Here is a 12804-nt window from a genome sequence, read left to right on the forward strand (position 1 = left end):
ATCAATGGCTACTAGTCGGAGGGCTATAGGCCAGCCTCAGAGGCAGGATGCCTCTGAGTACCAGTTGCAGGGGAGTAACAGCAGCAGGAGGGAGGGCATGCCCTCAACTCCTGCCTGTGGCTCCCAGTGGCATCTGGTGGGCCACTATGTGAAACAGGATATTGGACTAGATGGGCCTTGGGCCTGATCCAGTAGGGCTTTTCTTATGTTCTTATCTAGGAAAATACACAGGTTTGTCAAGTGTGTTAGCCCACCTGAATGCTTCATGCCAGTGCAAACACCAGAAATGTTTTCCATGGGAGAATGCAGGTCCTTAGCAAGAAGATCTTCCTCTGTCTTTTTCAGGATCACAACCTCAGGAACTGGAGACATAGAAATTGAAAGGGTTCTGACTGTGCCGAAGGTCAAAGAAGAGGAGTTGAGGCACAACTATACCTGCTGTGCCCGTAACCTTCTGGGTGAAGTTCACAAGCAAGCCATTGTGAAGCTGAAAGGTAGAGACATGCCAAAATGGTAGTTGAAAGGTGGATGAAAACAAATAACTGTGTTTTAAAAAAATAAATACATTGGATTTTAAAATTTTCATAAAATCACTTGTAAGAAAAATGAACCTAGATCAAATATATCATCATTAATATTCTATAAACATATGTTAATATCAGTATATTCATTCATTCATTCATTTATTTGATTTCTATACCGCCCTTCCAAAATGGCTCAGGGCAGTTTACACAGAGAAATAATAAATCAGTCAGATGGCTCCCTGTCCCCAAAGGGCTCACATTCTAAAAAGAAACATAAGACAGACACCAGCAACAGTCACTGGAGGTACTATATGGAGGCAGGAGATAAATGACCTGGTCAGTCCTATTCTGCAGGTGGTGTCAATGTGCACACAGTCAAGTCTTGACCCCTCTCTCTAAAGAAAAGTCAATGGATAAGGGATTTGGGGGCATGGAATAGAGAGAGAAACTTTCCAGAAATTTTGAAGTCGCGAGAACAGTCTGTCTATCTATCTATCTCTCATATTTTTATACCGCCTGATATATACATCTCTAGGCAGTGTATTTTTGAATTCATGAAAAAAAAATTTCCCCATTTATCATGAGAACAGTTTTGAAGTCATGAGAACATTTTTAGGGGGAGAAATAGAAATGGGTTTTTAAAAAATACATATATACGCAAAACGTTTTTTCTAGCATCCTTTACAGGTCTTAAAGTTACATTTTTTTTCTTTATGAGCATTTATTATGTATAACCTGCTTTGCTGATAACATTGATCATGTTTGCTATATTGCATTTAGAAGTACTGTGTCACTATAGGCAGTTTCTGTGCCTTCCAGTCCTTCATTTGTATCATCTTAATGTCTCATGAAAACTGAATTGCCTGGATAGAGACTACCTTCTCTACTTCTTCATATGTATGTTTATTTCTTGATCTGGTATAATTCTAAACATAGACCAGTTCCTTTTAACATGCTGTAGATGGTGGAGGAATCTTAAGTAAGCAAGAAGCTTGGGCAAGTAAAAGCCAGAACACCTTTCCTTATACAGGAGAACCAATCTATCTGCAGATTCACCATCTGCGGATTCACGTATCTGCGGCTGGGTAATAGACACCTGACCTTGGCATACGCGAGGGAAAGTGTATGTGTGGGGGAGGAGGGTTAAATGTGTGTATCCATAGGTCGGTGGTGGCCAGAAATGATTTTGGAGGTCTTTTTTGGCCGCCATTTTGTGGAGAAGAGCCATTTTGTAAAAACATCTGATTTGTTATGGAATTTCAGTGATTTGGTGGGGGCATCGCTTGACAGAGGAAAGCCTGTGGAGCACGGTAGGGCACTTTATTTGGCCAATTTTTTGAGGGGTTTTGTTGCTTTTTAGTACTATTTTTGAAATCTGGGTACCTAAGCCCTGCAATTCCATTGACTTCAATGCTTCGTTACCCGTGGTAGTCTGCGATAATGGAACCCCTGCGGATAATGAGGTCCACCTGTATGAATATATCTGAATACCTGTTCTTAAATATTTTATTCATAATTCCAAGAGAAAACATTTAATCCAAGTGTTGTTGTTGTTGTTGTTTTTCTAATTTTTCAAGGGAGAGTCCTTTGGGGGGGAAATGGGGCAAAGCTCTCTTTAAAAAAATCCTTCTCCAGTTTTTTCTGGGCCTTCACATCTCTAGGATGGAGTAGATCTGAGCAAAGATGAGGAATCTGGATGTAAGTGCAAGGGACAGGAGAGAGGTATAGAAAGTGAAGCAAAGGATGATCAGAACATAAGGAAACTTATTCTGAGTAAATTTCAGGACCAGTTCAAGAAATGCGTTTGCTGATGAAATGTTAAAGGAAATCACACCAGTGAGCTGTTTGGAGACCACTGAAGTGGTAATCCAGCTTTTAACAGCAGTAGCTTCTTCTGCAGGTGTACAGATAATTTTTTCATCCTTTGGATTAATTCATTCTAAATTGAGAAATCATTTGTGACCTGAAAAAGCAGGGAAGCTTGCCTGTCTTTTTCAAACTATGAACACACAGGAGGACAAAGTGAAGAAGGCTGAGGATGTAAAGCAGATAAATGGGGTTCCTTTGGTGCGGGTGCAGAGCGAGTGCTCTCCTGTGCCTTATAATCCCTTTTCCCTTGCTCTTCCAGGCATAACTTTGCTTCTTTTTAGAATCATTTTGCCTTTCCTAAGATGTGTGTTGACTCTCTTTCCCCCAGCTTGGATAATTCCTCACTGGCTTTTTCTTTAGGCATCTTTATTTCCCTTTTAGCATCTCTTTGTTCCTTTCATAATTTGCATGTTGGCCCAAGTTCTTGTCTTGAAGGCTTCTCTCTGGAAGGATGATTAGAACAAGGGTTGAGCTTGTACGAATATTTGATCACTTCTTTCTGAGAATGCTCGGCTGCCGAGAAAGACTTGCTGTTAAGAACGGCTCTACATTGCTAGGTATTCAAAGGCATCAGTGCTTATCCCTGCACTGTTCATGGATGCCTTATATCGGGGGCTCTCAAACTTGGGTCCCAGATGTTGTTTTTACGGCAACTCCCATCATCCTCAGGAGTGTTGCAAGAGGTGATAGGATCTGTAGTCCAGCAACGTCTGAGGACCCAAGTTTGCAGTCTGGCCTTATATGGTTTATTCTGGCCTTATATGGTTTATTTGCCATGCTAATGTTCAATCATTTATTCTGCTTTGCCATATTAGTTCATCAGCCTGGAAGGTTCATGCTTTCATTAAGGGGTTGTTTGTTCTCAGTCTCAGTTACATTGCTGTTATTTTCTACCCTGCTGCTTGTGCATTCAGTCTAGTTCCTCAGTTACCGATTTGTTTCAGTAAACCGGTGTGTCAGTATTCTTTGAGTCTGTGTGTGTCTTCCTGGCCATGCATTTAGCCCACTGGGGCAGTTAAAATGCCTTGTTTTTCAATAGCACTAATGGATCTGGGATGTGCCTTCCATTGCTCCGCTGTGTGTTTATGTGCTGGATACACCCCTAGGGTTCTCCATTTCTTCTTCTTTTGTCCTGGAGAATAGCTTAGCGAGGTCGGGTTTGCAAGGCACTGGTGGCATCCACAAATCTTTCTGGCCACCACCCGGAAAGGGAATCACCTTCTCTTTTTTTTATTAACAGATGCAGTGCTTCTGGCCACGTGCTGAGCTTTCAGTGGGAAATGATATCAGAAATCCCAGCCCCCACCACAAGGAGGCAGGAGAATGCAGGGCATTTGCCTCTGGTAGTGTGGGAGTGGTGGTGGCGCTTTAATTACCGATCCAGCACTGGCGCAGGGTTGGCTGGGGAGTAGCTGAAGGGAATCCCAGGAGCATCTGGTATGGGTGATGAGCAACACAGTGCAGCCTGGGAAAGTATGCAGGGTGGCTGGGAAGAAGCATGGAATGGCTGGGTATTGTCATTCCCATGCGAGAATCTCTGAGCGGAGGCCTATTGAACGTTATTCTTCTCTAGATCTACTCTTAAAAAACAACAACAACCCACCAATGTATGGATAGAGTGCATCTGAAATGAGCCACGTGATTGGTGCCACCCTACGTGGATACAGGTGCACCTCGCTATACACGGTAGTACCACTATTTGCGGTTCTGTGTATCCGCAGTCCTAAAATTGACCCTGAAAATTTTTTTAAAGCATTTGAAAACCCACCTGTTCTCTCAAGCTTTTTCAATTCTTTAAAATTTTAAGGTTTTAATTTGTAGGTGATTTTTAACTTGTTAAATTGTTTTAAGTTTTTGTATATATTTTAACTTGTTTTATGCAATTGTTAACTGCCCAGAGACAAAAGTTTGGGGTGGTGTACAAATTTGATAGATAGATAGATAGATAGATAGATAGATAGATAGATAGATAGATAGATAGATGGATAAAAATAAAATAGGCCTCTGACTCAGGCATACATGGAACACAAAGAGTTACATTTGGTGTATCCGTGGTGTTGGGGTGGCTGGAAACCACTTCCAAGGTAATTCCTGGTTGCCATTTCTGGAGCAGGAGCCATTTTGTGGCTCTTTAAAAAACAAACAAAAAACAACCATTTTTTCCTGCTGTTTTTCATGGGGAAATGATTGTAAGAACAGCCCTGCTGGATCAGGCCCAAGGAGGCCCATCCACTCCAGCATCTGTTTTCACACAGTGGCCCACCAGATGCCTCTGGGGAGCCCACAGGCCAGAGGGGAGGGCATGTCCCCTCTCCTACATTTGTTCCCCTGCAACTGGTATTGAGAGGCATCTTGCCTCTGAGGCTGGAGGTGGCCTATAGCCCAATTTGGGACGGGGGGGGCATTCCTGTAAGCCTGGAGTCCAGCAGAGCACAGTAGGGCACTTTATTGAGTGATTTCCCCACTTTTTGCCCTCCCCCCACCATTCCCATTGCCGCAATGCCCTGCTATCAGTGATTCTGATAGCTGCAGTTCCCCTGCAGAACGGAACCTCCGTGGATAACGGGGGTTCACTGTACTTGCTTTTGTCTATAGGATACCGGCTTTGTTATAAACCATAAGGGAATAACAGTGAAAACACAGGTTGTTTGATTTCTCCCCACCCCCAAGATCTGCATCTTTCTGTTCTGGCAGTTGGCCTAGAAGATGAAATACTGATGGGGCCAATCCCATGCAGTCGGAAGCTGCCTTCTCCTGAGCCAGACCATTGGTCCCTCTTGCTCAGTATTGTCTACACCAGGGGTGAGCAAAACTGGCTCTCCAGATGTTGTTGAACTACAGCTCCCATCATGATGGGAGTTGTAGTTCAGCAACATCTGGAGGGCCAGGTTTGCCCATCTCTGGTCTCCATTGACCGACAGCAGCTTTCCCAAGGTTTCAGGCTCAGGGGTCTTTGCCAGTCCTACCTGGGGCTGCTACCATGGATTGAACCTGGGACCTCTCCCACTGAGCCACAGCCCTATTCTTGCAACCCTCCCTTACCCCCTTGTCCCTCCTTTGCCATATCCTCCCATGCATTGGTCAAACCCCACATCTCCCTCTTGGACACCTTTCTTGTGTCGATTGCAAGCCCTCTGGGCAGGGATTGTGTCATACCTTTGTCTTGGACCGCACCTGGCACACTAGCCCTGTACAGAGAAGTAAGAATGGTGGCTTCCTGTTCTCCTTCAGCCAGACCAAAAGTGAGTCTTGCCACCACCATCTGCTGTGAAAACCCCTTTCTCTGTTTAACCCCCACAGTTCCGGCACCAAGATACACCGTGGAGCTTGCCTGTGGCTTGGGGGCGACTGTGTGTCTCGTGGTCATCCTCACGGTGGTCTACCATGTCTACTGGCTTGAAATGGTCCTCTTTTACCGTGCACACTTTGGGACAGATGAAACCATTCTAGGTAAGGGGTCTTGGCCACTGGCCTTGCCTTCACGGTTGGCCCCTGCAGGCCTTTATGCGCCTCCCTTGGTTTAGGGAGGGGTTCTAGGAAGGGCTCCCAGGGGGCATGCAGAGCCCTCCTGCCTTGCCAGCTGCAGACGCACTATTTGTTCCCCATCTGAGCACTGCCGGCTGCAAAAGGAGGGAGGAGTGGGAAGGACCCCCCTTTGCTCCTGATTGGCTGGCTACTTGCCCCATTAATTTCAGAGGGAGTACTCAGGGGTAGCAAAGTCTGGATGTAAGCCCATAACTGAAACAGCCCATCTCATCATAACTGTAACATTTACATCTGCCTGTGTGTGTGTGCGTGTGTATGTGCACACAAAATCTCTATAGGGTATTTCTATAGGTTTACAACAGAAGGGGTACACTTGTTTTAAAAAGGATGGCAAAGCAACCCCAGGTTTAAAGTTGCCACATACGTTATTTATTATTATTGGTGGTGGTGGTGATGGTGGTGGTGGTGGTAGTTAATAGTCATAGTGGTAGTAGCAGTTTGCTTTTCAATAAAAAGTTCTCAAAGTAGTTTCCAGAGAAAAAGAATAAGAAGATGCTCCCCTGTCCCCAAAGGGCTCTCAGTCTTAAAGCAACATAAGGTAGACCCCAGCAACAGTCACTGAAGGGATGCTGTGCTGGGGATGGAGAGGGCCAGTTGCTCTCCCCCTGCTGAATAAAAAGAAGCACCACTTGAAAAGGTGTCTCTTTGCTCAGTTAGCAGGGACTTTTATAGATGAGGTCTCTGCCTTTAAGAGCCTTGACCTTCCTCTGCATTATTTATGATTATTGTTTATGACTGTTTTATATTATTTTGATTCTTTTGATATTTTGTATTTTTGTGTGTCCTCTTATATGCATTGATGGGTATTAATAATCCTTAATAGGTAGACAATAAATTTCACTGCCTAAAAGACAACACACCATAAAGCAGAGGAGGAGGTGCCCTAAATCTGTGAATGCATTTTAGAAACAGTTGCATTTAGTATTGATTTTAAAGTTGCAGCTGAATGTCCTAATCCGTCCTCGTTTCTCGTGGTGGTTTCTGGCTCAGGCTGATTTTAGAGGGCAGACTGGCTGCCTGGTGGTTCCTCTTCCCACTCCATCCCATTCCTATCCGGCAAGAGCCAAAGGCCTCCCTCCAGGCTGCAAGTTTTCAATTTAGGGTTGCCCCTAGCAACGGAATGGCCTTCAGCCGGCCTGCCCCGTGGGGACCGGAAGGCCTCCTTACCCCTTTGGCAGGCGTGCGGTTTTTGCTGAGCCTCTTAATGAGCACAGAGAGCTTTTTGCGGTCCCTGGACAGAGGCCGGGTCCTCGTTCGCACAAGGCAGGAGGTCGCCTTTGCTTCTCGCTCTGAGACGCCACCTGAGTGTTTTCCTTCCTCCTGGAGCTGGGGCAGAGGAGGAGGAACCCACCGTCCCGCCTCACTTAAGTGTTTCCTCGCTCTCTGTGCTTCTCTCCCACTGGGGGCTGTCAGACGGGAAGGAGTATGACATTTACGTGTCCTACGCAAGGAATGCTGAGGAAGAAGAGTTTGTGCTGCTGACGCTGAGAGGAGTCTTGGAGAACGAGTTCGGCTACAAGCTGTGCATCTTTGACAGAGACAGCCTTCCTGGGGGAAGTGAGTATCTGGAGGAGGCGGCCGGCAGAAAGCAGCTCCCCGCACTCTTTCCTCTTGCTTTCACACATGCACACGCCCTGCCTTTGCTAGCAACGGTGGGGTGGGGGGGAGATGCTGGGGCAAGTGAGAGAGAAGCCGGAGCTCTGGGGCTTTGTAGGAAAGTGGGACGAGGAAGCTTTGAATGGCTTGCTGGGAGCATTCCAGGCGGGCTCCAGGTTGAGGCTTGCCCAGCGCTTGCCAGGGAGATCTTCAGGGTGGCAGCTTTTGAGGCCACGTCATCTCCCCTCTCCTCATCCAACGTGTGTCCTCTGCCTCCACAAAGGATAGGGTTCTCTCTCCCCCTACACCTGCCACTTCATCTTCACAACAGCCCTGCAAGGGAAGTAGGTTGAGGAAGATTGTGGTAAACATCCTGACAAAGCACTTACGGAAGGCGTTGTGCACTCACACGCCTTTCTGCTTTTTGCATGAAGTCTGGAGTCTTGCACTGAAGACCACTGCTGCACTGCCACAGGCATGCTTGTGGCCCAACCTGTGGCGCGCCTAATCCATTTCAAACTTTTGTGCAAAAGCACCATTCCAAACATCCCCGTTTTTCAGCACAATGATGCAGTCTTCTTGTGCTAATGCAACTTTGCTGGGGAAGTGCTTCGTTTGGATAACTGGCTCAGGAGCATCTAGTGAGCTTCCTAGAAGAGGAGGGATTAGAACCCAGGCCTCCCCAGGCCTAGACTCAGACTCTAACCACTGCACCGCAGTGCCCCAGTTGCCAGATTGTATGCATGTGTGAGGAGGAGGAGGAGGAGAAAGCCAACGTAAGATGGCCCATTGTTTACAGTTTTTCTCTTTGCACTCCTGTGAATATAGATAGCTCTGTCTGTCTGCCAGTTGAAGATAACCTTGCATTGGCCTGGGCCCTGATCCTGGCTTTTCTCCAAAGCAACATTGCTGGTGTATGATGAAGCCATTGAGAAAATTGCTGACCTTGACTGGGCGTATTGTTCCTACTTGGTGCTATAAAAAGAAATCCAAATCAAGTGCCAAAACTTCAAATTCTGCCACGTTAAATGATGGGAATTAGTACAAACAAATGTGCCTGTTCCTCCTGGAATTATATGGTTCATTCAGGACTAATTCTGTTTCTGCAGATCTTGGTATTATTTTAGCTGCTTGCTTGATGGGGCAGAGAGGAGGTCTCTGGACGGAGGCAGCAGGAGGGGCGAGCTGAGAGAGGAGTGCGTGGCGACCAGGGGCGATGGAAGCAGGCAATGCTGCACCACTTAACTCCACGTACCTTGTCTGTACTTCTTACACAACAGCCCTGCAGAGCAGGTCATGTTGTAGATGGAGGGCTGAGAGGGCAAAGATTGCCCTTAAAAAGCTTGCCGGAGGTCTTTGTTGAAAAGCTCCTTCCTGCCTTGAATCCAGCTGCAACTGCAGCAGTGTTTGGGGTTTTCAGTAGACCGCCTGTGTATTAGCAAGCCTCCTGAGACCTGGTCTCTTGCTTCCTGACTTCTTGTGTCTTTCAGCAGAGCTTCGTGCCAGCCCAAGTGTAGGGGCTCCCTGTCCTCCTTGCCTGGCTGGGACTGAACAGCTGGGGAAGGAGCTGGCCACCCTGGGATGCTCCAGATGAGGCCCAGGGAAGCGGCACTGGTCCACTCCTTCCTCCCAGCTCTCCGTCCAGCGGCTTCAGAAGTGGAGAGCTGGTCTGGTGGTTGCAAGCATGACTTTCCCCCTTAGCTAAGCAGGGTCTGCCCTGGTTGCATTTGAATGGGAGACTAGAAGCGCGAGCACTGGAAATATAGGAAGCTGCCATATCCTGAGTCACACCCTTGGTCTATCCAGCTCAGTATTGTCTTCACAGACTGGCAGCGGCTTCTCCAAGGTTGCAGGCAGGAGTCTCTCTCCCGGCCCTATCTTGGAAATGTTGCCAGGGAGGGAACTTGGAGCCTTCTGCTCTTCCCAGAGCGGCTTCATCCCCTAAGAGGGGAATCTCTTCCAGTGCTGCTCACACATCAAGTCTCCCATTCATCTGCAACCAGGGCAGACCCTGCTTAGCTATGGGGACAAGTCATGCTTGCTCCCACCAGACCAGCTCTCCTCTCCTGAGACTGCTCAGGAGAGAGCAGGGAGAGCAGTCTCCTGCTCAGGAAGAGCATTTGAGGTTCCAAGTTCCCTCCCTGGCAGCATCTCCGAGATAGAGCTGAGAGAGATTCCTGCCTGCAGCCTTGGAGAAGCTGCCGCCGCCGCCAGTCTGTGAAGACAATACTGAGCTAGATGGACCAAGGGTCTGACTCGGTATAGGGCAGCTTCCTCTGTCCCTAAGCGCTGGAGAACCCAGCTGAGGTCTTGGGGTCCCCATGGCTCTGGCTCTCTTAGCTGGACCTCCCTGCTGCCTTGTGCTTGTCCTGCCTGAGCCCGCCATCCGTTTGAACTCCTGGGGGAATGAAAGGTCCCTCGTTGGCCCACCGGGGCCTGTGCTTAGCTCAGGATAGCAATGGGGCAGTGCAGGCCGTGGGCCTGTGCCTGCCATGGGGGTGGGCCCATCTGGCATGTGCATCTGGAGGCGGGGCAAGAGGGGGCAGTTGCCCCCCTCCCAGATTGAGCCACTTCCCATTGAATTCAATGGGGCATACTCCGGGGGGGGGGCAGGATTAGGTTGCTGCCTTTCTGCCACGCCCCCCCCCCCCGGAAAAAGACTTGCAGTTGCCCGTGGCAACGAGCTCTTGTACCTCTGGCCCTTGCTCAGGGCCCTGGGCCATGTCTGCATGCACAGAGCATTCTGCGCATGTCCTGTAGAAGCGGGACTCTGGAGAATCCTGCTCTTCAAACCGGATTTTTCGTTTCGGCCCATCCCCGTCTCCACTTCCACTGGTGTGCAAAGGGAGGCAGCAAAGATTCAGGCTCTGGAGGTGGGTTGAAGTTTGCACACCCTTCGACTTCTGTATTTCGTTCTCGTTTTGATAACACCCTCAGGCTGGAGACACTCAAAAAGTGCTCCTTTTAGTGCCCAGAAGCAACTGTGGTAAAAATGGCATCTGTTTGCCCGGCAGGCCTTCCTGCTTCATGCATTGAGAGCCAGCCCGATTGACGTAAGCACCCAAATTTAACTTTCCATGTCCCACTCCTGTCTGTTCACAGGGACGTGACACAGTTCTGGCAGAAGGGGCGGTTGCTGTACCTTCTGCATCGGCAGTAGAGTTGTCTACTAAGTACAATGAGAAATCTGAATTGCCTGACCTAAACTGCTGATGGAGCTTTCCAGTTGCACAGGACTCTTTCTTGGACTGTTTCTGTCAGAGTTCTGTGCAACTGGAAAGCTTGCATACACTAATACCAGCAGAAGTTAGTGTACTAAAAGGTACTATAATTTCTCTTTGCGTATTATCCTTCAGGGTATTGTATCCAGTGTCTCCTCAGCTACTAATAGCTGCATTATTTAAGCTGTTGGCATCTTTCATATTGGGCACCATCCACATTCCCTGAATTTAAATTATACCCACTAAATAATATAGATCCAATATTTGAGGTGTGGGAAAGAGTGATTTGCTGAAAGGTGGAGATTGCGGCATACATGAGGCTCGGGGTGTGTGTGTGTGTGTGTGTGTGTGTGTGTGTGTGTGCACACGCGTGCGTGCACGCGCACACACACACACACACACACACGTGTGCAGGTAGAGGAATGTGGCTGGAGAGATAGAACTGGTAGCCAGGCAGGCCTGTGTGGGGAGGTTGGGGCTCTCTTTCCCTTCAGAATCCTGTAGAGAGTTTTGCAGGCTTTTCTGGAGGTTGCCAAGTGTGCCTTCAGAGGGAGAAGGACAAGGAACATTCTCTTCGAAAAGCACAAGCTGGTGAGCAAGGAAGCCAACAGCACTGGCAGGGTGCAAGTGTAAGTGTGACTCAGGCCTACATTCGTGTAGACTGCTGACTGTGCTTTTTGAGGAGGGAACAGGACATGCTCATGTGCACAACACACAACAGTGATTCAGATCCGGGTTGCTAAAGCTGCAAATCTACTGAAAAGTGCCCCCCAACTGTAGTATTGGGTTGCCTTTGCAGAAAAAGGGAAATACCGGGAAAAACTAGAGGCAGGCTTCCTAGTTCTGGGGGCAAGGTAGGGACTGCAACATTCCCCCTCAGGAGCTGCAGAAAGATGCACCCTGGAGGTCCGTGGGACGAGTGACCTTGGAAGGAGATGCCCTCTGCAGCTGGCCTGATCGTGCATCCTCAGGAAAGCAAGGGAGCCTCCGCCAAGCTGGGCGTGAGAAGGCAGGGAGGGGAGCCAGCCGTTGTTGTCAGCAAGCGCTCCTTTTCTCCTGATTTTAGTCACAGATGTCTGTTAACAGACGGGATCCGCCTCCCCGAGCTTTTGCTCTGCTCCTTCTGTTCTGCTGCTATTTTGGACGAACTGGGAAGGCTGCTAGGCTGTGCTCTGTCCTCGCCTGGCTCTCAGGCATCCCAGGCGGTAACACGCTCTTTCCTTCCAAACCAGATTGTCTCTCTGCCCTCACTCTAAAGCGCCTCTTTCTCTCCTCTCCGCAATGTCACATGAACATACAGAGTGGTCTCTGTCCGGTCCATCTCACTCTGCATTGTCTCCCCTGACGGGCAGCAGCTCTCCAGGGTTCCGGACAGGGAAGGGTCTTTCCCAGCCCTACCTGGAGATGCTGCCAGGGACCGAACTGGGGACCCTCTGCATGCCAAGCAAGGGCTCAGCCACTGGGCTACGTCCTTCCCCATCACCTCTTGGTCTATGGAGGCAGAACTGTTTTCAGCTTGCGGGGCAGGCGGCATTTTTCAGGGGTCTTCTATGGCCAAGGCGTTTTCCAGACTAGCTGCTCAACAGCAGCAAAACGTCTCCGTTCAGGCAAGTTGCATTCAAAACGTCAACAGCAGGGGGAGCCGTCTTGCAGCAACTTAACAACCAAAAAACCCAACAACTTCCTTATGCCGGATATATGACGTCCTAGCTCTATATCGCAGCGATTAGATTTGAGGCAGGGCATTGGCAGTGTGAATGGCACCCTGCTGTCCGTGTAGGGACTGCGGTGTCACAACACAGGAAGTGTGGAAGCACACTTCCGGGGTATGACGTGACCCCGTTATAGGGTCTAATCTGGGAAGCGCCCAAGTGGGGGTCTCTTTGGTGAGCATACATCACAGGTAACGTTATAAATGCAGTTCCTGGGCAAGATACACTAAATCACCAGGGCTGGGCAAGCCAGCTTCATTCACTGAGCACTAGGCATAGTTTTATCAGTAACGAGAATATTGAGGTGGGCACGTGCAAAGGACTCCTGCTATATCT

At 48.6% G+C, this 12804-nt stretch overlaps 1 protein-coding gene across 3 annotated transcripts in view; it reads left to right on the forward strand.

Annotated features, from left to right (window-relative positions):
* The window catches only part of IL1RAP (interleukin 1 receptor accessory protein), a 99667-nt gene that overhangs the window by 68763 nt on the left and 18100 nt on the right, over nt 1-12804 (forward strand). For all 3 annotated transcript variants that reach the window (XM_053307869.1, XM_053307871.1, XM_053307870.1), the window contains 3 exons: nt 346-494; nt 5694-5843; nt 7353-7496. In XM_053307869.1, coding sequence (XP_053163844.1) covers nt 346-494; nt 5694-5843; nt 7353-7496 — 443 coding nt within the window. The remainder of the gene's footprint in view (nt 1-345; nt 495-5693; nt 5844-7352; nt 7497-12804) is intronic.

The sequence above is a fragment of the Hemicordylus capensis genome, chromosome 3, assembly GCF_027244095.1.
Source record: "Hemicordylus capensis ecotype Gifberg chromosome 3, rHemCap1.1.pri, whole genome shotgun sequence".
Classification (NCBI taxonomy): domain Eukaryota; kingdom Metazoa; phylum Chordata; class Lepidosauria; order Squamata; family Cordylidae; genus Hemicordylus; species Hemicordylus capensis.